The following is a 23,752-nucleotide window of genomic DNA, read 5'->3' as shown; positions in this document are numbered from 1 at the left end:
GCAGACGTTGGCTGTATGCAGGAGTTCTATTTGTCCAATGAATTGGACGACAAGCCCATTATTACCGGTTCTTTTATGTAAAGGCAAGTTCGTGCACTCCTTTGTACGCCTGCTGACGTGGAATTTTATATTATTATTAAAAAAAAAAAGTGAGTAAGAGCAATTTCTTTCACCATTTTGCGTGAATAGAGCCTTGAACATCGTCTTTCGTCTACCCCAGGCCCAAGCACGTCGTCTCCATTCCCATTCCCAGATCTGGGTCTCCAACTTGATCGTCGTCTCCGCCATTTTCGCACCTCATTTCGCAGGCCATTTTTCCTCTGCGACCGACGTCTCTTTCTCAGCCATTTTTTCTCGACTGCGCTGCACTCCTCCGCCCTGTATTCCATCCGGCTGCGTTCCACCCAATCGTCGGCGTCGTCGTCTCTCTCAACCATTTGCCCCTTTCATCTGTATTTTTCATGGCCGAAGCTTGAGCTTCACAACCCTTCCATCTGCCCCAAAAAACCAAGGTGGTAGTGAGTTCAAAACTCCATATAGTTCAACACTGGCTATTATTTTACAATTCCTTATTGTTTTGTTTTGATCATTTTTTCTGTGTTTGAATCAGTCTCCACAATGATAAATGCAGACAAACAGTGATTCCAGGCATTAATGTCGTAAAATTGGTAAGATTGTGAAATTGTGAAAATAGATACGCCATCAGTCATAGGGAGAATGTAATCAGTTCCAAAACTTACATATTCGCATAGCAATTCTTTAGATTTTTTTTTCCCTTACAGACTCTTGTTGACTTGCTTTCTAAAATTCTTCTGGATCTATAGATTTTTGTGACTTGTCAGAACCCAAGTATTAGCTGATTTACTTGTCCTTAGGAAGACACTCGAAATATATACTCATTACCTGTTACAGTTCCGGAAAGCAGGCAATGATGATGAAATCCCTTTATGTATGCCTCTCACTCTGCAGCTTCTATAATATCTTACCCTCCTGCAGCTTCTTCAATGAAAATGATATTTGAGACACAATCATATTGTGGAGAAACAAGATAGCAAGAAGCTATTGGAAACAAACAAAAAATAAAATGAAGTAACTCATAAGAATAATAGAGTGTTGTGTGGATGCAGAATAAGAGGGAGATGGATGAGGGAGATGGGGGGCGAGTGAGAACAGACGAGGGAGGAGAAGAATGGACGAGCATCCACTTGAAACGCACTGTTTCAATTTCCAAATCCCGCCAGGTACGCTTTGTGCGCAAGGGCTTTCGCGAAGTTGCCTTCATTCAGCTTTTTTTCAATCCTACTAACTACATGTAAAATTAGAAGCCTAAAAGTTTAAATAATCAATCAAGAAAAATAAATTAAAATTAAATCATAGAATTTTAAATGATAAAGCAAATCTGGCCCACGGGCTTAGAGTCTAATCCAAATTTAGGACTTCGGGGTGACATTATCATTGACCACGATCTCGGGCGAAAGCTGTAGGAAGCCAATCCATGGAGTCCGGAGAACTTGAGGGTGGCAGGGAGGTTCGAGAAGTCTTCGCAAATGGCGTTTGCATGAAAACAGCCGAAGTTGAGGCTAAGCTTGATGAGGGAAATATTCAAGAGGCAGAATCTTCGTTACGGGAAGGCTTATCGCTCAATTTTGAGGTTAGGATGTTTATGTTAATGAAGCTCTTATTAAGTGAACATGCATGCATTTTCATTTTGATATATCGTTCCCATATTCTTTAGGCATCATGGATTAGCAGGGCTCTATATGTGAAGTGCGCATTAGTGGCAGTTGGTGTCCTCGATCAGGGCACCATCTGTTTCAGTGGAAAAATAAACTCTCAGAGGGGGGGGGGGGGGGGGTGTGTGGTTGTGGTTGGGGATCTAGATCTCTTAGCATTATACTGCCGAAGCTTTTTGGGGATCTAGATCTCTTAGCATTATACTGCCGAAGCTTTTAAGTGAACTAATAGAGATCCTATTGATTAACCCATAAATTCTTTATTAGTTGTCATGTGCTGTATACCCCGTTTGTACATACCCTAGATATTTCACTTATATTCTTAGCTCAAAATGGTGGTAGGTAGAACGGCATCTTTCTGTAAGCAAAATCTTCGCCCAATATTTCTTTTGATAGGTAAATACCAGCATGTGGATGAACCTGTGATTTCACCCCACTCACTTTGCTTCTAGGAGGGGAGATGTCATTTGGTTTATGTTGGCTAATTTGTTTAGAAAATTCCTTGGAGCCTTGCTTGTTAGAGATTTTTAACGTTTCAGGCTGGTCCCTTTATAGTAATGGCCAATTGTCTTTGCAAAAGAGTAAAGGAACCAATTGGTCCTTTCAGTTTCTATAGTGCTCTCCATTTCTTCAGAGAATGTCTTCACGACCATGCTTCTCTGGCTGCATTCTATGTGCACCTCGTATGGCAACAGATGTTTGATTCTCACACATGATTGGAAAACAAAATAGGATGTTTTATGATATCAAACACGGGAAATTCTTGCTATCATAATCATTATGGTTGGAGAAAGATATAGAGAACTGTTATTCATCATTCTTTTAACCATCACTTTTCACCATCATCTGGTGTGACATTAAATGATTGGAAAACCATTTATCTTTTCTTAATAGTTAGTCATTGATGCCACATCTGAGGATGATGGAACAATGATGGTTGAAAGGACGATGAATAGCATTTTTCAAAGATATATGATGTGAATGTGCTTTGTAATGTTAAAAATTGGGATTGCACTCATTTAGTATGGATTTAAGCTATAAGATTATGGCCCCGTTTGGATTAAGAAACGATCTCCACTAATCTTATCTCATCATTACAACTTTCTCAAATTTCCACACAAAATATAATAAACAATTCAATTTTTTCAAATTCTAAAATAATAATAATAATATTAAAAAATAATATTCTAATAATATTTTATTCAACTTTCAACTTTCATCTCAACTCACTATCCAAACCATACCTATATCAATAGAAAATAAAAGAGTATGCTCTGAAATTAACTCACTTTTTTGGTGGGTTTGATTGCTATGTTCTGATATTTTTGTTATCATCTTTATTCCCCTAAGATTTCCATCCAGTGTCGAAGAATATGGCATTTCGAGTTTGTATTGTTGGGGAGTGGTGGGATGTATGTTCCTTCTTTACATATGGAAATTTCCTGTTTTGTAATGATATGTAATTTTTAATCATTTACTGAGTCAGATTGCTAGGATATAAGCCATGCAGATGCTTGGGAAGACCATGAAGCTCTGTGCTTATAAATGTTTATTTATTGTATATTCAAATCTTATAGTTGCTGGCATGTAAGAGCGATACTACATGTATAATTCATATAATTTACAGGAAGCAAGAGCTCTTCTTGGGAAGTTGGAGTATCAAAGAGGTAATGTAGAAGGAGCTCTGCGTGTGTTTGAGGGCATTGATCTCCAAGCTGCCATACAGCGATTGCAACCTTCCATTGCTGAAAAAGTACCCTCCAGGAAGGGTCGATCTCGCACTGAATCAATGCATGCAGTCTCACAGCATGCTGCTAGCCTGGTGCTTGAAGCCATATACTTAAAAGCCAAGTCTCTTCAAAAGTTGGGGCGTTTAAGTGGTATGATATACCTTCGGTTTTATTCCTTTCCTTTTTTGGCTTTTGTCCTTTTCAAATTTGAATTTCAGAACACAGAAATGAGCCCGTGCTTCATGGGGATTTGCAGAGGCTGCTCATGAATGTAAAAGTGTGCTTGATGCTGTAGAGAGGATATTCTACCAAGGCATTCCTGATGCTCAAGTGGAGAGTAAATTGCAAGAGACAGTCAGCCAAGCTGTAGAGCTCCTTCCAGAACTCTGGAAGCAAGCTGGTTGCTATCATGAAGCAATTTCTGCTTATAGACGTGCCCTCCTTAGTCAATGGAACCTTGATAATGATTGCTGCATTAGAATTCAGAAAGGCTTTGCATTGTTTTTGCTGTACGGTGGAGTGGAGGCTGGTCCACCCAGTTTAGCTGTCCAGATTGATAGTTCGTATGTACCTAAAAATAATCTAGAGGAGGCAATCCTACTTTTGATGATTCTTATGAGGAAATTTATCCTTGGTAAGACTAAATGGGATCCATCTGTGATGGAGCACCTAACTTTTGCTCTATCTTTATGCTGCCAAACGCCTGTTTTGGCTAAGCAAATTGAAGAGATAATGCCTGGGGTATATCATCGTGTCGACCGTTGGAATTCTTTAGCACTTTGCTACAGTGGAGCTGGACAAGACAAGGTTGCATTGAACTTACTGAGAAAATCTTTACATAAACATGAACAACCAGATGATCTCACTGCACTCTTATTGGCTGCCAAGATATGCAGTGAGGATTCCAATTTAGCTGCTGAGGGAGTGGAATATGCACGGAGGACAATTAATAATGCTCAGGGAATTGATGAGCACATAAAGGGTGTGGGTCTTCGCATGTTGGGCCTTTGTTTGGGAAAGCAGGCTAAACTATCTTCTTCTGACTTCGAGAGGTCTCGTCTTGAATCTGAAGCATTGAAGTCATTAGATGAGGCTATTGCTTTGGACCACAATAATACGGACTTGATTTTTGAGTTGGGTGTTCAGCGTGCAGAGCACCGAAATTTGGATGCTGCTTTACAATATGCGAAGAAGTTTCTTGATGAAACAGGCGGATCCATATTAAAAGGTTGGAGATTACTTGCTCTGGTTTTTTCTGCCCAACAGCGACTCACAGATGCTGAGGTGGTCACTGATGCTGCTTTAGATGAGACTACAAAATGGGAACAGGGACCACTTCTCAGGGTGAAAGCAAAGCTAAAGGTCTCCCAGTCACTACTCACAGATGCTATTGAGACTTATCGTTACCTCCTTGCATTAGTTCAAGCCCAGAGAAAATCTTATGGGCCCCTTAGAAAGTTTACTCAGGTTATATATTCTATTTTCTTTACTTGCTGTACTTCAATCTGAGAAAATATTTTTTTTAATAATAATTTCATCAGCCAAATGCATTATTTATTGGCATGAGGTTGCAGAAGTGATATTCTTCTGTTATCGTACAATGTCTCTGAGGCACTCGTCGAAGCTTCAGCTTAAAGGGGCATACCGTAGGTTTAAATTGTATAACTTTATCCAGATGCAAATGATTGTAAAGTAACTAACGTTGAAATCGTTCCTGAGCTTGTATCAGGTTGGTATAATTATAAAAAGGGAGTTTGCTTTACCTTAAGAGAATGTTAATGATGCCTTACCTTGGAATTAGTTGCTATGATGTTTTAATTTAATATGTTGTTAAAGGTTTTATATTCTTTCCTTCTAGAAATATAATTCATTGCAATTTTATAAGTTCTTTTAAACTTATTTGGTTTTGGTTTGTTTCTTCACGAAAAGATAACATTACGTGATACAAACAATCAAGACCACCAAGTTTATTGTTCTTAATTCATCTCTCTCTGTTTTCGTATATGATAGGTTGAGGATGATAAAGTCAATGAGTTTGAAGTTTGGCATGGTCTGGCAAATTTATACTCTAGTATTTCTCATTGGAAGGATGTGGAGATATGCTTGGGAAAAGCCAAAGAGCTGAAACAGTACTCTGTCGAAGCTCTGCACACTGAAGGTCCGAGCTAAATCTTTCTTATTCTTTAGTAACTAGTGAATTCAGAACCAATTTTAGAACTCCACGGAAAATACATGGCAATTGCCCTAAGATGTCTTTTACATGTTGCTGGTTGTTGGCCTATTAGAAACGCTGTATCCTCTAAACTAAGCCAGCTGCTTTGCAGCACTGACTCTGATCCAGATTAGATCAGCATTTAACTCAAAACAATATTAAAGTGTCATTTGCAAACAAGTGAGAGATTTAAGGATCATTGGACCCATAAACAAGCTTGACTAAAAACCATCATTTGCTGTAGAAGTGATCATTCTGCTAAGTGCCATTCAAGGATTCCCCTGAAGACAATCTCGATAGGTATTAAAAATCCTTTGGAAGTATTGTTCAGCTAGACTAAAAAACGTACCATGTATATAGTGTGCACCTTCCAACTGCATTATATTTCCCCAAAACCACCTTTTTTTATAAATAAATTAAAAACCCCCAAAACACATCTCAACATGTATAACAATAAGTCCCAACTTGCTTGTCCATCTGCTATATTCAAACATAGACCAGAATGGATATCAGAATCAAGACATTCACAGCGAGGAGAACAGAATCCAAAATTTTACTTTCTCCTAATAAAAGCATTATGAGACAGATAGGATCATTTCCAAATATGTTTAGACCTTATTCACATAACATTTTGCAATGATCTTGTAGACTCCACTCACAAGACTTATGGATTGGAAGTCCTTTCTAATTGAATACCCTGGATTTCTTGGAATGAGAGTAATAAAGGTTGTATTGAGGCTTTTGACAAACCTAATTTCAGTATGCAAGTCCAAAAACACTTCCGTTGTATGTAAGTCCAAAAGGCCAATGAAAAATCGTCAGGCCCGAGGGTCTTTTTTTTTTTCCGTTTAAAGCTCTCATCACCTGTAACAACCCATCCCTCTAGGTTAGGAATATTATGTACGTTTGTACTTGTGCCCATCAAAGAGACCCATCTTGATATAACACCTAATTTGTTCTCCATTTTCTCCTCTTCTCATAAAGCTCTCTTCTAATAAAGTTTCCAAGTCTTTAACCTGGTTTAGAAGAATACTTTTCTACATATCTTTTTTTTTTTTATTTGGCACCGGGTATCTAAGAATGGAGCCCAAACTATGTGATTGAATAAATCCTCCTCTATCTGTTGCCGTTCGAGGACTAAGTCCCAACTAATCCTGGGGGTGTACAAGCCCTCGGCAAGGAGTTTCCTGTAAGTGCACATCAGGTGATTCAAGGGAAAGTTTCCCCAGTCTGGTGGCCTCTAGAAATTGTTAGCACCTAATAAGATTCAAACCTTAGACTTGGAGGGAGCATACCACCAACCCCAAGGCCTTTTCCACGTATCCACATTTTCAAATGCCCCATTCCACAACCTTAATTAGCTTTCAAAATAAAACTCTGGGAACCAAGAAAGCAATAAGAACCCAACCAGTGTTTTATCCTTTCCATGAAACCTTTTGACTTTAGCTACATATTTTCAAATCTGATATACCTTTTTTTGCCTAGAAATTCCTGCAATCAAGGAGAATTGGGACATGATCCTAACGGAGTCTTGGAAGATCAAACCTACTAGTTAAACCCACATTTCTACAAAAACCTTGTACATTTGGGGCTTGTACCTAGCATAAGATCCCACCTGAGACTCTCGAGTTCGGACAACAACAATTTACACGTTTGACAGCCCACAAACAGTATTATCCATATATTATGGAACCAGTTTTGTCCTCTGAAGTCATTATAGTGGCCTTCCATTCTTTGAACAAATTTCTCACCCTTCACTCTTTCTCCTCCTCCTTCAATCTCCTAAGGTTCCAAGACAATACATCTTAGGCTCATATAAAACCATAAGGCCTCGTTTGGTTATGCAGTTCAGATGAGATGAGATGCGATATTTTGAATAGTAGTGAGATTTTTGAGTTGAGATGAGATGGTTTGTAAAAAAATGTGCGTTTGGATACTGAGATGAGATGAGATAGTTTTTATTTTTTGGGATTTGATAAAAGGGTGGGCCTCACCAATAATTGAAAATCATTTAATCGTTATTGAGTGATAGTTATGAATATATTAAAAAAAAGTAATATTTATTATTAATTAAAAAATATTAATAAACATATTTAAATATTGTAAAATATATATTTGTAGTGGGTCCCACCAATTTTTGTTGTTGGCTGAAAAATTCGAAATAGGATGGGAAAGCGAAGGAGGACTACTCACCTTTGAAACGTAATTTTTAGAGCACGACAAGCACTCCATCTCTCTATTGCCTTTGCTACCATATTTGGGATTATGGCCGATTTCATTCAGATAAGGACCCGCTTCAATGGCTTTAAGCAAGATTTTTTAGCTGTAAAACTTGTTACAGGCTGCTTTAAATGAATCTTATATTGTGCTGGACCTAATATGGCTTGAACATTCTAATTACTCAAGAATTCTCATTTTCTGTCTTAATTTCTACCAGGTATAATGTGGGAAGGTCGTGGGCAGGTCGAAGAAGCTTCGGCTGCTTATATTAATGGCCTTTTACTAGAACCTTGTTATGTTCCTTGCAAAGTTTTGATTGGTGCTCTGATGTCAAAGAAGGGCCCTATGGCATTGCCTGTGGGAAGAAGCTTGCTGTCAGATGCATTGAGGATTGATCCTACCAACCATATGGCTTGGTATTACCTGGGGATGGTTTACAGGGATGATGGACGAATAGCTGATGCTGCAGATTGCTTCCAGGCAGCTTCCATGCTTGAAGAATCTAATCCCATCGAAAGCTTTGGCTCTATTCTTTGACAGAGCTCCCATATCTTAATTTTTATGAGGTGAAATTTTAAAATTTATTTGTTGAGAAATTCATTTTTATTTTATGATCGAGGATGGGATGGGTTTGCTAATGTTGTTACATTTTCATTGCAGTAGAGATTCCTCATTGCTTTATTTTCTTATTCTGGGATAGCAGTCATGATGAAAAGATAACATTGCAAGGCTATATCTTGGGATGGACCATTTATTATCAATGCGCGCATGAGCTTCACAGCCTCAGCAATATGGAGGGACACGTCATTAGTACAATATTGTTTCCATTATTAAATTTATGAGGTCATGATAAAAACTGAGTAATTATTGTTTAAATTAACTGAGTTATAGAAATTCGGAACGAAAAGGGAGACATGGAGGAGGTTTGAACTTCCGGTTGGCAGAGAAAACGTGCCTGTAAGAGAAATACTGTGGGAAAAATTTGACTTGCAGCAATTGCCGAGCCTGCAAATATATAATCGGTTGCAAGATTTTTTCCCCACTTTTAGGCCACCAAGTCAATCTTGTACGGAGATAAGGAAGTCTTACCCACTTCCACACAATCAAGATTTGTCATTTCAATCACTAATTACAAAGTTGTAGATACTTAAGTTCCGTTTAGATTTGAAAAGTATTTTATCTTATTATTATAATTTTTTTAAATTTTTATATAAAATATAATAAATAATTTAATTTTTTTAAATTTCAATTCAGATTTTTTAAATTTTAAAATAATAATAATATTAAAAAAAAATAATATTTTAATAATATATTTTTTTAAATTTTTATCTTTTATTTAAAACTATCTTATCTCATCTGTAAATCTAAACTAGTCCTAAGTTTAACATTTAAATACTCAATTCTTAAATTACTAAATTCATTTTAACTTAAAACTTTTTTACACATGAGATTCATAATCTTTTTCAAATCAACACTATTTTACACATAAGATCCAAAATCTTTTTTAATTTCTTATAAATACATATAAACTCATTTTATTATTTAGGTTGCGTTTGGATGTTAAACTGAGTTGAGTAGAAATGATAAAATATTGTTAGAATATTATTTTTTAATATTATTATTATTTTGAGATTTGAAAAAATTGAATTGTTTATTATATTTTATGTTAAAATTTAAAAAAGTTGTAATGATGAGTTGAAATAAGTTGAGGATCCAAACTCACCCTAAACTCATTTTAAGTGGATTTTACAAAATTTATTTCACTATCTTAATTCATTACTATTTATAAAGAATTTAATTAGCTCAATATCCAAACACAACATAAATCCAACCAACAAATCCGAGATTGATGACTGAATTGCCTGTAATTCGGATAAGGGATTGCAATGACCTCAATATCATCATCTATCTTCCTATTAGCCCTCGTCATGTTTGACTTATGATCCGCCGGGTTCCTGGTCCATATCTTATCTAAATGGGCCTGTGACCCACATCAACTTGGACTTATGGTCCATCGAACTTGTGGCTCAAGGTATATTCGAAGAGGCTCGCGGCCCCGGCCCGCATCAAAATGAAGTCATGGTCCAGCAAGCTTATGGCCAACATGAAGAAGGTGCAATTTGGAACTGTGCTTAGCTCATGGAGTCACGAGTCATCCATGCAGCAAGAGGTCCTGTAAGGGTAATTTGAGTAAGTCGTTAAAGCTATAGGGTGACCAAGGTCCAAGGAGACATGAGTTTGGAGCTTCGATCTTGAATTGGTGCCAAGTGCCAAACACAACGTATATAGATCACGATCCACCACTTCGACATTTGAAAGAGACATGTTTCTCAACCTTGTTCCATTCAGAAAATATGGTTTTTTTTAGGCCAATTTGGAAAATATTTCTTGCTCAAGTAAACACCTCCTTGTTTTTTCGCACTAATCATCGTCTCTTCTATTGTCTAATTGTTACGACACTTGAGCTAATACTTGTACTGAACTACATTTCATTATCTCAAAAGAAAAATAAACATGAAAATCCATCAGCTGATGGTTAAATTTTGGTATTTTATTTGCGTTATGACTGGAATCCATCATTTTACACTGGTTTTTCTTTAGATTCCAGCTACAAATAGAGAAGAGAATGCAAAAAAAAATAAGATGCATATCATTTCAATTTTCTGTTGATCAAATTACAAGTCAAAGCCTACAACCTACTGTAACTGTAATGTCATTATTTCTTGTTTACTTTTGTTGGCCATTTACTTCTGTAGGCATCTCATTTCCTTGATCAACGGCTGGTTCAAAGAATGACTCCACTTTGTCCTCCATTTCTTGAACCTGCAAAATTGTATATGAATATAAACTGTTACTACCAAGAAATGTTTTGGTTGTTTCCACGGCTTTATATGATTATCTAGGCTAGGAAACACCCGAAACCGCGTGGCAGCCATATATGAAGCAATCAGACTAGTCAATGAAGTTCGAGTCTTATTGGCACAGCAACAGGGAATAAACTATTGAACAAGTGGGACTCATCTCTAATATATACTAATCTTGTCACCAACAGCGAGACTAATGGGTAACCTAACCAGAAATCTTTAGCCAGATTAGATAAAAGAGCAGAGGAATGCTATTTCTATTCTAAGTTTTATTATCCTCAATTTACATAAACAATTTAAAACGTGCTACACCAAGCTATCAAGTAACACTTGGACATGGTCAAGTGTCTCTGGTCATACATCATTTAGAGGCTTCCACCTCTGAAACCAATAGCAAGCTATTAAGACAAGTTGTGATTTAACAAGCAAATAGGATCACACGGACCACGATGCATGCTGATTTAAACCACTATGTTTCAAACACTCTTGGTTGACATTGTATCGTCTCACATTTGACATTACTGAAAAGAGGATATAAGGAAACTCAAGGTAATGCAATTACTAGTACTGGTGACGAAAGGGATTAGGAAAGACCTTGTCAATCACTTCATCTACTAAATGGGCATCCTTTGCTGTTTCTCTGGCTAAATTTTCGATAAACATAGCAGCATCTTTTAGTTTTCCACCGGCCGGAAGGTGATCGGCAACCTCTTCTGCTACATCCTCCACTTTCTCAGCCACCCTTTCTATTGTCTCCGTTACATCTTCCGCTATCTGCACCACCGTGTCAACTTCACCTATAGGTTGGCTTAATGTCAATGACAATGAGTGGTCCAATGCAAATATATACATTATAATTGGTAGAATGGACAAGAACAGCTTTGAGTTCCTTACTTTTCAGTTTCATTAATGGCCCCCATTTGAACCCCAAGAATGGCAGAATTACTGATGCAAGAATTCCAGCAATCCAAACATTCCTGTTAGGATTTTAACAATAATTATGAGAAAGAAGACAATAACAATAACATTCCTGTTAGGATTTCAAAATACCATGAGCCAGGAGAGGGATTAGATGGAACAAGAGGTCCAGGTTGTCCACTGATACCGGCAGCCATGTCCCTACGTCATTATATTCATATAGAACTTCAGCCGAATATCATATGTTCAATAATAAATCATCCAAAAATTCTTTGGCATAATTAAAAACGAAAAAACTACTACCACAGGTGTGTTTTGCTGACGATTAGATCTCCCAAGCCGGGGTTGAGAAATTGCAAACCCTGACCCGTTCCAAGAAAACAGCTTTTAATATTGCGTCTTGAGGTAATCGGAAGAAGACTAGGATTACGAAATGAAGATGGGTATCTGGGAGAAGTGCCAATGGGAAGAGCAGTGCGTAAAAGAGATGAACTTGATGCCGACATGACCTGCGATTATCTAGGAATTTCTATAACAGTCTGTGCAGTGCTGCTGAAGTGCCAAAACTGATCTAAGTTTCTGAGAAAATAGAAATTTTGGGATTAAGATGGAGACTTGGAGGAGATTTGAACTTCAGGTTGAAGAGAACGTGCCAGTAAGAGAAATACTGTTTGGGAAACTTGACTGGCGGTAATGGCCGAGCCTTCAAATATATAATCGGTTGCAACATTTTCTTTTTCCCTTTTTTGCGTGGATGGGGATACCAAGTCGATCTTGGAAATTTCTAAAGGTCAATCGCTCTAATCCGCGTCATCTGGATAATTTTTTATGACATTGGAGACAAAACATTAGGAACGTTCGTAGAAATAATTAAACGTGCCGGAGAAGAGAAAGTACCGAGTGCGCCGCTGCGATTAATGACTTTGGGCTGCCAGGCTCGTACAAAACATAAAGAAAAGAAAGAAAAAATCGCCGTATCGTACTTACCCAGTATGACTTTGTTGAGATTGAAACAGTCAACCAAAAGAAGGGGAAAAAAAACGTGCACGTTTGCTTTTGCTTGTATTCGGGCTCTCGTGTAATCGTGAAAATGCTCGGCGTCGGTGATTTTCTGGAAAGAGAAGCTTTGTAGTCATTTTCTTCGAATTTCCATCATGATATCACCGAGAGAGGTTATGGGTCCAACAAATCCCAGACGGATGACTGAATTGCCTGTAATTCGGACAAGGGATTGAAATAACCTCAATACCGTGTATGGTGGTTGTGTTGCACTCATTGTTGGTTGGATTTACGGCAAATATTTTAATTAAATTTACAAATTAATGTGTTACGTTAAAATTATTTTTATTATAAATAGATTTAACATATTATATAAAATTATTTATAAATTTATTTTTATGTACTTTTTTTATAGCTGCAACACTTCTTTATTTGTAATGAGCTCTCCGAGAAATTGGACTTATAATCCGCATGCAGCTCATATCATTTATCTATCATTTTAGAGAATTGTTTTATATATAAATAGATTATGTAAAAATAAATCTATAAATTAATATGATTTCATTAAATCTGTTAGATTTATTTTATTATAAAAATAACTTTATAATCTTACGTACCATACCAAATCACATCGATTTTTAGGTTTATTTTTATCTAATCCCTTTACTTATTTTCCATCTTTCTATAAGCACTCATCATATTTGACTTATGATCTCCGGGGTTCATGGTCCATATCTAATCTGAATGGGCCTTGGGCCACATAAACTTGGACTTATGGTCCATCAAACTTGTGGCTCGTGGAATTTTCAAAGAGGCTCGCGGCCCGCATCAAAATGAACTCATGGTCCAGCAAGCTTATGGGCCATAACCAACAAGAAGGTGCAATTTAGAACTGAGCTTTTAACTCATGAGTCATGCATGCAGCAAGAAGTCCTACTGTGGATTTGCCAATCTTACTATAAATTAGTCGAAAACCGTAGGCACCAACTGTTTGATAGAATGAGGCCGTCATGATTTAAGACTTGGTAACAAAAATTACCTAAGAGCAATGAATGCAATATAAAAGGAAGGAACAACCAATTACATCCGAATACCAGCTTGTCGTGAACGCATTATAATTAGCTACTGCATGCAGACATATATGGGTTTTCCAAAGAATAAGTGCAATAACCCAATGCCAATTGAATCTAAAGTTAAACCTCCCTTCAAAGAGGGCACTCCTCATCGTCTCTTGATCTCCAGGCTCCAGCTTATGATGCTACTAGCTCTTTCTTCACTTCAATGGCAAGGAAGCAAAGAAGAGTACTCTAGATCAATTCCCTGCAATAACAGAAACAAACCCAACCCGAGACTATGAATTTTATAACGTACCGTGAACCTCTCCCGGAAAACTACTAACCGGTGCGCCCACCACTAGCTTCTCCTCCTCCTCCTCCTCCTCCTCCATCATCTCCCTCATATTCCATAACATGGACTTTCCATAACTCCTCAGTAGTCAGTACTCTACCTTGTGATCTCACTTACCTTTCTAGTCGGCGTTCTTCTTCTTGTTATGGAATATGCTTTCAAAACAAGGTTCTGCCCTAGTTGTTCTTGCAGCCGGAGAAATAATGGGCCGTCACCGTCCAAATTGGATGACGTCAACATAGGTCATAAAGATTAGTTTCTCAGTAAGATTACAAAGTACAAAAGTGTGCAATTCTCGCTCATTCCTTTAAAATTATTGGATAAATATAGAATCTATATTAAAAAAAAATTTATTTTTTAATGGTAGACTTTACTTTTCTTTTAAAGAGAGTGTATGAACCTACACACTCTAAAATTTTATCTAACACTAGTCTCATATTTAATCTTAAACAAAGCTATGAATAGTCTTGAGTGTTAAGTTTGTATTTTCTTAATAAAAATGATTTATACATGAGCCCTAAGAAGATGATTAGTACCTATCAAAGATGGGGTGATTTGTCTTGAACTTGATAGATAAATTTCATTCCATGTCTAAAAGCCAGAAGCCCAAGCCCAAGCATAAGTCCAAGCACCAAGTTCTTCTTCCTCTTACCAGTTTCTTGATTTTCCGTATTTCCTCGGCATTTTTTTTTCTTGGAAACATATATAAGAGATTATCTAGGGTTTGTAGTTCACCCCCCACTTATTATACGCACACCACTGTTGGGCTCACTATATATCTCTCATAGTAACAGTACCCTAGCTGTTTGAATTACTATTTTGTCTTTTTTTTTTTCTCTCTCTCTCTCTCTCATCTACATGATGAACTGTATTATTTTGATATATCAGAATCTCTTTAGTTTATTTGAGTGGATAACCAATAAACAAGCTGTTATGTAATTCCCTCTTCCTACTTATCAACTCGTTGATCTAAGCATGTTTTAAGATGCATAGATACACAGTATATAAACTCCACAGTTTAGTTAATACTGGGATCCATATTGCTCATGAACAAATTAGAGTTTTGTTATGTACAAGTAAGTTTGTGTACTAATCTGCGTACTAATATTGTTACCTTCATATTTTAAATTTAAATTAGTACGGTTTTCAATAAAATTTATTTTTTAACCAATCATTTGAATAATGGATGCTCGTATTAGTACGCAGAATTGCTTACAATTAGATTTTTTTAACAAATTAATATTGATAGTGAAATTCATGTCTATCTCTTATCCTACTGGCAAAAGGGATTTAGATAAAAAAAAAAAAAAATAGTTACAGTTGTGAGTGCGTAAATACTATATAATAATTTTAAAAAAAGTAAATAAAAATAGAATTCATATAAAAAAATATTTCAATCTTTTTTAAAATTATTAGTGTATAATACTTATACAGTATTTTATAACTGTATATAATATTATTTTAGATAAAAAAAAAGTTATAATTCTTAGTCCAAAAGTTTAAGCCATTTATCAACATGTGGGACCTTAAGAGGAGATAGGACCTTAACAAGAGCTAATGTTTCTGCGTTGAAGTTTGGGCATGAATCATTGCATGGATATAATGATGGAATGAATGGAGTCATGGCAAGTTGGCTTCGTCCTCTGTTCCTGTAGCTAGCCTTCGTAGCTTTTTCCTTTTTCACCTAAAGTGAGAACACAAATCTAACAGATCTTTGTGGTACGGATTTAAAACTTTAATGAATAAAGTTAAATCACTTTTTATTATCATGCATGCATTTTCATTTTCATTCAACAACCCGTCAATTTGTTTCAAAGAGGAAAAACGATGTATTGAATTTAGGCAAGGGGCAATGATATTATTCCCACAGACAAAACTGACTGATAAGATCCACCAATTGTATTTTTTTTTATTATTATTTAATAGTTAAGAATATATTTTCTTAATAAATTTCTGATTTTTTTAAAAATATTTAAAGGATTTTAAAAAAATATTTTTTTTAAAAAAAATTAGCCGTTAGGTGGCTCCCCTCGGTGGGTGTAGCAGCACCTTAGGCAAATATTGATAGCACACCACTTGCTTTTCAGCATTTGAACTTATGATCCGGTTATTCAAGTTTCACAGTGTACCCATGTGTTGGTATATTAATCAGCATGATTATAAGCCTGGCCAAGGGTCTAAATCACATTGGAATTAAGCCCATCTTAATCGAAGAAAGAAGAGGCAAAGGCCAAGTAGTCTATTGCATGTTAGTTGTGATAGAGGAATTAAAGTAAAGCTACTGACACGCACAAGAATTTAGTATTGACTAAGAAAGTGACATAAATTAAGGAGACAGATGTACTGCATTTTGAAAATAAAAAAAAATAAAAAATTAAAAGGAAGTGAGTCATAAATGAGTATCTCATTTAGGAGATGTTTTTGGTCTGGGTAGACTTCGTAGGCTTGTTCGCATGGATAAATGGGATATTTTTTATATTCGTTAATAATCTTTTGAGTAATGTTATTTATAATTTTAATTTTGATTATTCTTTTATTATTTTATAATGTTATATTAGATAATTAAAAATTATTTATTATATTTTATTTGTAAACCTATCATCTAATGCCACATCATAAGATGATGAGAGAATGATAGGAGTTTAGATGATGAATAGATTTTTTCTAATCGTTTTATTTGGAGGATGTTTTTTTTTTTTATTATTTAGAGTGAAGTTGTATTATTAGTTATTCTGAGAGTTTTATTAATAAATGGAGGTGCCGCCCTCTCTTCTTCCTTTTTTTTTCTTTTTTTAAAAAAAAGAGTGTCTCAAGCACCACACTACCATTCAAAAAATGGAGGAAGAGGAGGAGGAGGAAAAAAAAAAGGACTTTTGTCTCCAATTTTTCATAAACTTCTTGACGAAAAAATTGATGTGGCTGTTTAATCAAGAGTATAATCCTCTGATAATAGCTCTGTTGGTTTTGGATGGATAGAGACTATTCAATGTATATATAATAGCAGCTAATTACATTTCTCCTTAACATGTAACATCATTTAATATTATAAATACCTTACAGTTTTTATAGCACCTTATCAATTCCAAAGCATTTTCTACTTGAATTCCTTAATTGCCAAAGAAAGTAAAAAGAATCAAGAACTCAGAGAGTACCAAAGAGAAAATGATGTGGGGGGTAATTAAGTTATTGATATGAAATAGAACTATACCATGCATTTGAAATGCAAATTGTATGATCAGCTGGTGCGTGGAGCCCATTGATTGTTTGAAAATTGAAACTAAGAAGTGATTAATGTTCGTTCCGTTTCAAAAGAATAATAAAGAGAAATGTGAAAGTTGGCAGACCACATTCTTCGAGGAAAGAGCGCAACATTGTCTGGAAGTGAAATTAGGTACAACTAGTTGAGATGAAATGATATGTGAATAAGAGTAATGTTATGTATAGTCTCATTTTAAGAATTTTATTGTAAATTTAGTCAATTTTATCTTTAAATTTTTTTAAAATTATAATAATATCCTTCTTAAAATAGTTTTTTTTTTATTTAATGAAGGGTTTGTACATGCAGTTCCTATTTAGGGATTACAAATAGAATTTCTCTTGTGAATAGTAGTGAAATAGTTTAAGTTCAACTATTTTGTGGAGTTTTGGAAAATAAGAGAGAAAAAGTTAAATAAAAATATTATAAAGTTAAAATATTGTTAGAATATAATTTTTTAATATTATTTTTGTTTTAATATTTAAAAAAGTTGAATTATTTTTTGTATTATATTTGAAAGTTTGGAAAATTTGTAATAATTATGTAATGATTAGATGAAAAAGTTAAAAATTTGAAATTAAAAATTGTTCTTATTTGTAGTGTTTTTGAGATGAGATGAGATGGAAACATCTCTATCCAAACTAAGCCTCAAAATATGCAAGCGTGTTGTAAAAAATTTATTTGTGTTTTTTTTTTCTTTTTATAACTAGTCTAAGCACATATGGATCTATATTTCAATAGGATAGTCAATGGGGAGGTGTGAGAATTAATCACCTGCTTTTCGTAGATGATCGTGTATTATTTGGGAGAACAAAGAAGGAAGAAAGGTGCAAGCTACTCGAGATACTTCACAGGTACAAAACAGCCTCTGGTCAGGTCCTCAATAAGGAAAAAAAACCTCCATTTTATTTAGTTTCGATACTGATGAAGGTGAAAAATGGAAGATTCTAATTAGAGAAGCAAAGGGAGTTGTGTGTGACAATTATGAAAAGTATTTGGGGCCTGCTATGGTGGGGAAGTCAAAATATATACTTTTAGATGTGTTAAAGAGAGAGTTTGGACAAAGATAGAGAGTTAGAAAAATAATTTCGTCTCATGTAGGGAAGGAGATCTTAATCAAAGCTATTCTTCAAGCAATCCTCACATATACTATGAGTGCTTTCAGATTGCCAAAAACCTTATGTATGGAGCTAAATTCGATGTTATCAAAATTCTGGTGGGATAATAAAGAGATTGGCTAAGAAAATTCAGTGAAGTTGGGAGAAGATGGGGAATGCAGAAGGGTGTCGAGAGTTTCAATTTAGCTATGCTTGCCAAGCAAGGCTGGAGAATGATTCAGAAGCGTTTGTCGTTTGTGGCTTAAGTCTATAAAGATAAATAATTCAAAAGCACCAGCTTTTTGGAAGAAAAACTTAGGAGAATCCATCTCTGATTTGGAAAAGTGTGTTAAGCTATTGGCTTACTAAAAGAGAGTTGAAAGTGGAGGTTGACAATGGAGAAAAAAATCAGAATATGGGGTTGTTAATGGTTATCTTCTCCCTCATCTTTCTGTGTGCAATCTCCTACAAAGATTCTTAGTTAGGACTTGAAAGGACAGTGTTAACAAGCTAATTAATGATCAAACAAAAGAGTGGGATGAGGCACTTGTCAAAGAGAAATTTGTAGATGAAGAAGCTGAGCAAATATGCAGGATACCTTTAAGCAAGCTTGGAGCAGATGATAAGTTAATTTGGGGATATACTAAAGATGGGGCTTTTTTGTAAGGAGTGCATACCATGTGGATATGAACAGAAGAAGAGTAATGGGGGAATCCTTGGAGGAGCATTCAAGTGTGGCAAGTTGGAAGAACTTGTGGGAGTTAAATGTCCCTGGTGTAGTGAAGATGTTTATTTGGAAGGCAGGGAATAATATTCTGCCTACCAGGAATAATCTGTATAGGAAGAAAATTGTAGATAATCCTCTATGTCCAATATTTGAAAGACACGAGGAGTCTCTGATGCATGCCATTTGGAGTTGTCCATCTGCTAGTGATGTGTGGGCAAAGAGCTCAAGTCCAGTTCATAAATGGGTTGCATTTGAAGAGAATTTTCTTGAGCTGTGGGAGAAACTGAAGGGAAAGTTTAAAAGGGTGGCAGAGATGGAGTGGATTGCCACTACCGTGCGCAGGATTTGGTTAAGAATAAACAAGTTCATTTTTGAGAACCAGTTCTACAGCCCAAGGAAGGTGATTTAGATGACTAGTGAAGGTATGAAAGATTTTCAAGCTACCCAAGAATTTCTGAATGAGAGACACTCAACTAATGCAGGAAGATCTACTAAATGCTGGAAAATAACCAGATGTTAATGCTGTAAAGGCTAATTGGGATGCTGCTTTAGATCCAAAAAGCAAGAGAATGGGGTTGGGCGCATTATCATAAGTGATGCTAAGGAGGAGATATTGGTTTCAGTATGTGCTAATAGAAGGCATGTTACCCAATCAACTTTAGGAGAGTGTTATGCGCTTTGGAGGGCTATTGAAGTATGCAATGATCTAGCATTTGGAAATGTGATATTGGGAGGGGATTCATTGGCAATCATCAAAGCAGTGAACAGAATAGAGGATGACTCTTCCTAGATGGGTCTCACTATAGAAGATATCAAAAGCTTGTTATGGGGAAGAAAGGAGTGGAAGCAGCAATTTGTTCCTAGAGAAGGGAACACTGGCACATTTGTTGGCTAAGTATGCGGTGGCTCTAGAGGGTGAAAAGGTCTGGATTGAGGAGACCTGGACCTAATGTTATTTTTAGTGATATAATGAGGGAGAAAATATGTAATGATTGAACTTTATATAGCAATATGATGATGTTTTGCTTTTTTTTTTTTTTTAAAAAAAAAGAGTCAATGGTATAATAGGAGACCCATTAAAACTATTATAAAGAATACAAACTTGTTACTCCGAAATAATATGAGATCTTATACACTACCTACACATATTCGTCAATAGACCCTCAGTATGAGGCATCACAACATAATTGTCTTTAACTTACCAACTTGTAATTAGCAAGTATAAAATGGTCCAAATATCCAACACAATTTATCAAAAGCAAAGCCTTTATTTTTACTAGCCTCTCATTTTTATTCCAAGGTTTGATTTATTCAATATCTAAATTTCACATTTTAAAAATAAAAAGAAAAAGAAAATAAGTTAATAATAGAGGGTTATGTATTCCACTTGGCTAGTTCTATTGTGACATTACATTAATATATTCACCATTTTAATACTCTATTAAGCGGAAAACATGCACTGAATTGGGTGAAGTTTTGTACTCTTGAAAGAAAACAGAGAAAAGGAAAGGAAATAAATAAAATAAGATTTGAGTCAATTCATTCTGAAGGGAGAGAACCCCAATTACAAAAGTAAAATTATAAATAAACAAAAAAGCCAGAAAAAAACAGTGTTTTCTGGTTTCAGGTGAAAGCAGCTTCTTCTTGAATTCTTCGTAGCATTTGATTAACAGCAGCTGCTATTTCATCCACCGTATTCAACTGGCACCCTTCCTCAACCTGACCCAATTTACACAAAAGTATTCAACAAATTAAACCCCACTTTTGATGATAGCTGTGAAATATCTGTCAATTAAATCGAATAAAGCAATATATAATGAACTAATTAAGCTTTTTTCATTGTACTGAGTACTGACTAACCTTGACGCTTACAGAATAAAGCACCATTTGATCTACAGTGGTGACATTAAGGTGGAGAATAGTGAGCCCCAGAGTTTGAAATCCAGCCACCATTTTCAAGAGCTGTCTGGGATGTTTTTTTGAGAGTATCTTGATGTTGGCATGGCTCTCCACCATGGTTACTTCTATGTCTGCCTCCGCAGCAGCAGCAGCCCACTGATTCTGAGCCATGGATTCGTTTTCTGCAGCAGATGTGTTGCTGCACTGTGCTGCTCGTCTCGAGTATTGTGGGAAGATGAAGAACTGTGCGAAAGGTTGTGATGAAGGAAAGCAAGATTCTGGTTCTTGCTGCTTTCTCCTCTGATGTGCCTCCTTGGACTGCAGCAGCTGCTCCAATTCCTTTACAAAATTGATTGCTCCTCCTACTATGGATGCTTGGTCACCCTATTAAACAAAGAAAGGTATCAATTTTTTGCAGTGAAAAAAACAGAAGGTCGATCAAAGCATGATGTTTTTGAAGTTATAATTGAAAACCTCAATCACAGAAAGTTGCGTTGTGTAGTACAATGATTGAATCTTGGGTTTTGTATAAAGTAAAAAGTAGGCTCATGAATCGATTTTCTTGAGAGAAGGGAAAAAGGGAAAAGAATAAAAAGGGCAAAAAAGCAACATACCCTTTGGACATAAGAAGGTGGCATCAAGGACCGCAGCACAGCAAGATATTCATTCATCTGTTTACGGCGATTGCGCTCAACAGCAATGTGGGTCATCCTCTGATTCTCAATCTCCTCCATGTTCTTGCTGTTCTTGGTGCGCTTTCTCTTGCGCCGAGATGTCGTGGTTCCCGCAGCCGGCGCCGGGACTTCCCTCGGAGGTGGACTTCTTATTCCTGTGAGTGACTGATCATCTGTGCAGGCCTCAGGGGAAGAATTCGGATCCCACTCCTTGACATTTTGCATCACAGAAGGAGATTCGGAATCCCAATTTGATTGGAAGCCTTGCTCTATGTTGTTGTGATCGAGAAAGCCAAGAAGGGTTTTGTCATCATCTTCTTGGAAAGCAAGATCATCGATGCAGCCCCAAGTTCCTGCTCCTCCTCCCAAGTAGTAAAAGTCCTTGCAGCCATAACTAAATGGACCTCGTGGGTAAATTACAGCTTCTAATGCCATTTTTTTTATCGTTCTGATCTGAATAGTTTTAGTCTAATTCTCACAAACACACAAACAAGTAAGACAAACACACAAACAAGAAAGACAGGGATTAAGGGTGTCGACCTATACTTAATTAAAGCTGGGAGAACTACTGCTAGCTTTCCCCAAAGAAACACACCAAATTCAAAAGAAAAAGCAACCTTAGTCTGAGAAAAACAAAGGAAAAGGCAACTTGGAATATGCCCAAATTAAAGAGCTACGTACCCAACAGACAGAACAAACTCACCTTTCCATCATATTCTACACCCCATATATGAAGAAAGCCCAGAGACTTTAAAGACATTTAATCTACAAACAAAAGCTACAGCGTGTTGCACGTGAGACTGTGTAGACATGGTTTATTTTTCTTTCTTTATTTATTTTTTTCATTTTTGTCTTCGTCAGGCATATCGTAGACTAGTCAGTAGTCAATGCTCAATGCTCGCTGCTAGACCAAGAATGTGAGAGAGAGAGAGAGGGAGAGAGATTCTCTTGGCTGGGCGAAAGACAAAACATTTCTGATGAAGGACAAGGGAAATATAGTTCTAAAAAAGGCAGCTTGCTTCCCTACCAAACATAATTATTATAAAAACAGTTTGCTTATTCACCACATAAATTTTCTAATCATGTTTTTTATTTTTGTTTTGTTTTTTGTGCAGAAGAACTTTGGAAACTTTCTGAGGGGCATTCACGAAGTGACACAGAGCTAGCTAGGGAAAAGAAAATTGATCGGATGCATGGGATAAACCATAATGTGTTCTTTACTTTTATCTAGTTTTTACCAAAGTTAATACTTAATAGATCAGTAATTAATCCTTGGGATATAGCTAAATGCATGTTAATCAATTTGACAGCAAACTAATTGGTATCACTGCAATAGATTTAATTTATTATGATGAACGAAACCGGCACAAAAAATAAAAAAAATCATCACAGAAAGTTTTTGGTGACGGTTTGAAACCGTCACCAAAAAGGCATCATAGAAAGTATTTTGTGATGGTCTACTGTACAACAGTCACTAAAAGTTTTTTTTGTTTTGTTTTTGGTGACAGTTGAAAGTCTGTTATGAGATGCAACGTTCGAATGTGGAGAGATTTTGTGACAATCAAATTTTGTCACAGAAAGTACGTTCGAATGTATCAAATAATGTTTGAATGTTTACTTGACCGATTAGCAGGCGAACGATAAATATCCAACGTTTGATATTTTTCATTCGCATGTTTGATTTTTATGTTCGAACGTCAAAGATTAAACTTCCAGATGGTTAATAAATATGTTCGAACTTATCTTTTTAATCATTCGAACATTAAGAAATATTCATTTGATCATAACAGAATAAGTTTGAACGTTTGTGGAGTATATAAGTTCGAATGTAACTTATATATCACACGTCTGTGTAATTATGTTTGAACGTTAATTCAAACATAAATGCATGTTTGAACGTTCTTTGTTTACATTCAAACGTATTGATCAGAACTAATAAATTTATAACATTAAAAAATATATAAATTGTATCATATTATACCACAAATAATATCATCTCATAAAAATGTTTTAGAG

The 23,752-nt window shown here is 35.9% G+C and overlaps 3 protein-coding genes across 9 annotated transcripts; 1 reads left to right on the top strand and 2 right to left on the bottom strand.

The window, feature by feature from the left end:
- Window positions 1–370: 370 nt before the first annotated feature.
- LOC121244740 (protein NPG1-like) lies at window positions 371–8,610 on the top strand. Of its 6 annotated transcripts, XR_005936489.1 has the most exons (9): window positions 371–512; window positions 611–668; window positions 1,128–1,241; window positions 1,479–1,651; window positions 3,361–3,613; window positions 3,720–4,930; window positions 5,474–5,621; window positions 8,113–8,482; window positions 8,556–8,610. XR_005936489.1 is itself a non-coding variant. In XM_041142941.1 (8 exons), the coding sequence occupies exons 3-8, from the start codon at window positions 1,190–1,192 to the stop codon at window positions 8,430–8,432; spliced, it is 2,151 nt and encodes a 716-aa protein (XP_040998875.1). In that variant the 5' UTR covers window positions 371–512; window positions 611–668; window positions 1,128–1,189; the 3' UTR covers window positions 8,433–8,610. The 6 variants fall into 6 exon arrangements, 5 of the variants coding, with proteins under 5 accessions (XP_040998875.1, XP_040998873.1, XP_040998876.1 ...); XM_041142941.1 differs by having other exon boundaries at window positions 1,485–1,651; window positions 8,113–8,610; XM_041142939.1 differs by having other exon boundaries at window positions 8,113–8,610.
- Window positions 8,611–10,404: 1,794 nt separating this feature from the next.
- LOC121245008 lies at window positions 10,405–12,839 on the bottom strand. 2 transcript variants are annotated; one of them, XM_041143277.1, is made up of 7 exons: window positions 12,665–12,839; window positions 12,348–12,491; window positions 11,981–12,258; window positions 11,810–11,878; window positions 11,654–11,736; window positions 11,354–11,556; window positions 10,405–10,718 (listed from the first exon to the last, which is right to left on the bottom strand). In XM_041143277.1, the coding sequence occupies exons 3-7, from the start codon at window positions 12,181–12,183 to the stop codon at window positions 10,623–10,625; spliced, it is 654 nt and encodes a 217-aa protein (XP_040999211.1). In that variant the 5' UTR covers window positions 12,184–12,258; window positions 12,348–12,491; window positions 12,665–12,839; the 3' UTR covers window positions 10,405–10,622. The 2 variants fall into 2 exon arrangements, with proteins under 2 accessions (XP_040999211.1, XP_040999210.1); XM_041143276.1 differs by having other exon boundaries at window positions 11,981–12,491; window positions 12,665–12,838.
- A 7,838-nt stretch (window positions 12,840–20,677) lies between these two features.
- Window positions 20,678–22,511, bottom strand: LOC121244981 (transcription factor bHLH96-like). Its single transcript, XM_041143237.1, has 3 exons — window positions 21,677–22,511; window positions 21,024–21,446; window positions 20,678–20,882 (listed from the first exon to the last, which is right to left on the bottom strand). The coding sequence occupies exons 1-3, from the start codon at window positions 22,169–22,171 to the stop codon at window positions 20,787–20,789; spliced, it is 1,014 nt and encodes a 337-aa protein (XP_040999171.1). The 5' UTR covers window positions 22,172–22,511; the 3' UTR covers window positions 20,678–20,786.
- Window positions 22,512–23,752: the final 1,241 nt, after the last annotated feature.

Source organism: Juglans microcarpa x Juglans regia, chromosome 8S (genome assembly GCF_004785595.1).
Source record: "Juglans microcarpa x Juglans regia isolate MS1-56 chromosome 8S, Jm3101_v1.0, whole genome shotgun sequence".
NCBI lineage: Eukaryota > Viridiplantae > Streptophyta > Magnoliopsida > Fagales > Juglandaceae > Juglans > Juglans microcarpa x Juglans regia.
Note: the sequence above shows the minus strand (reverse complement) of the source record. Positions and strands in the feature narration are given on the sequence as shown.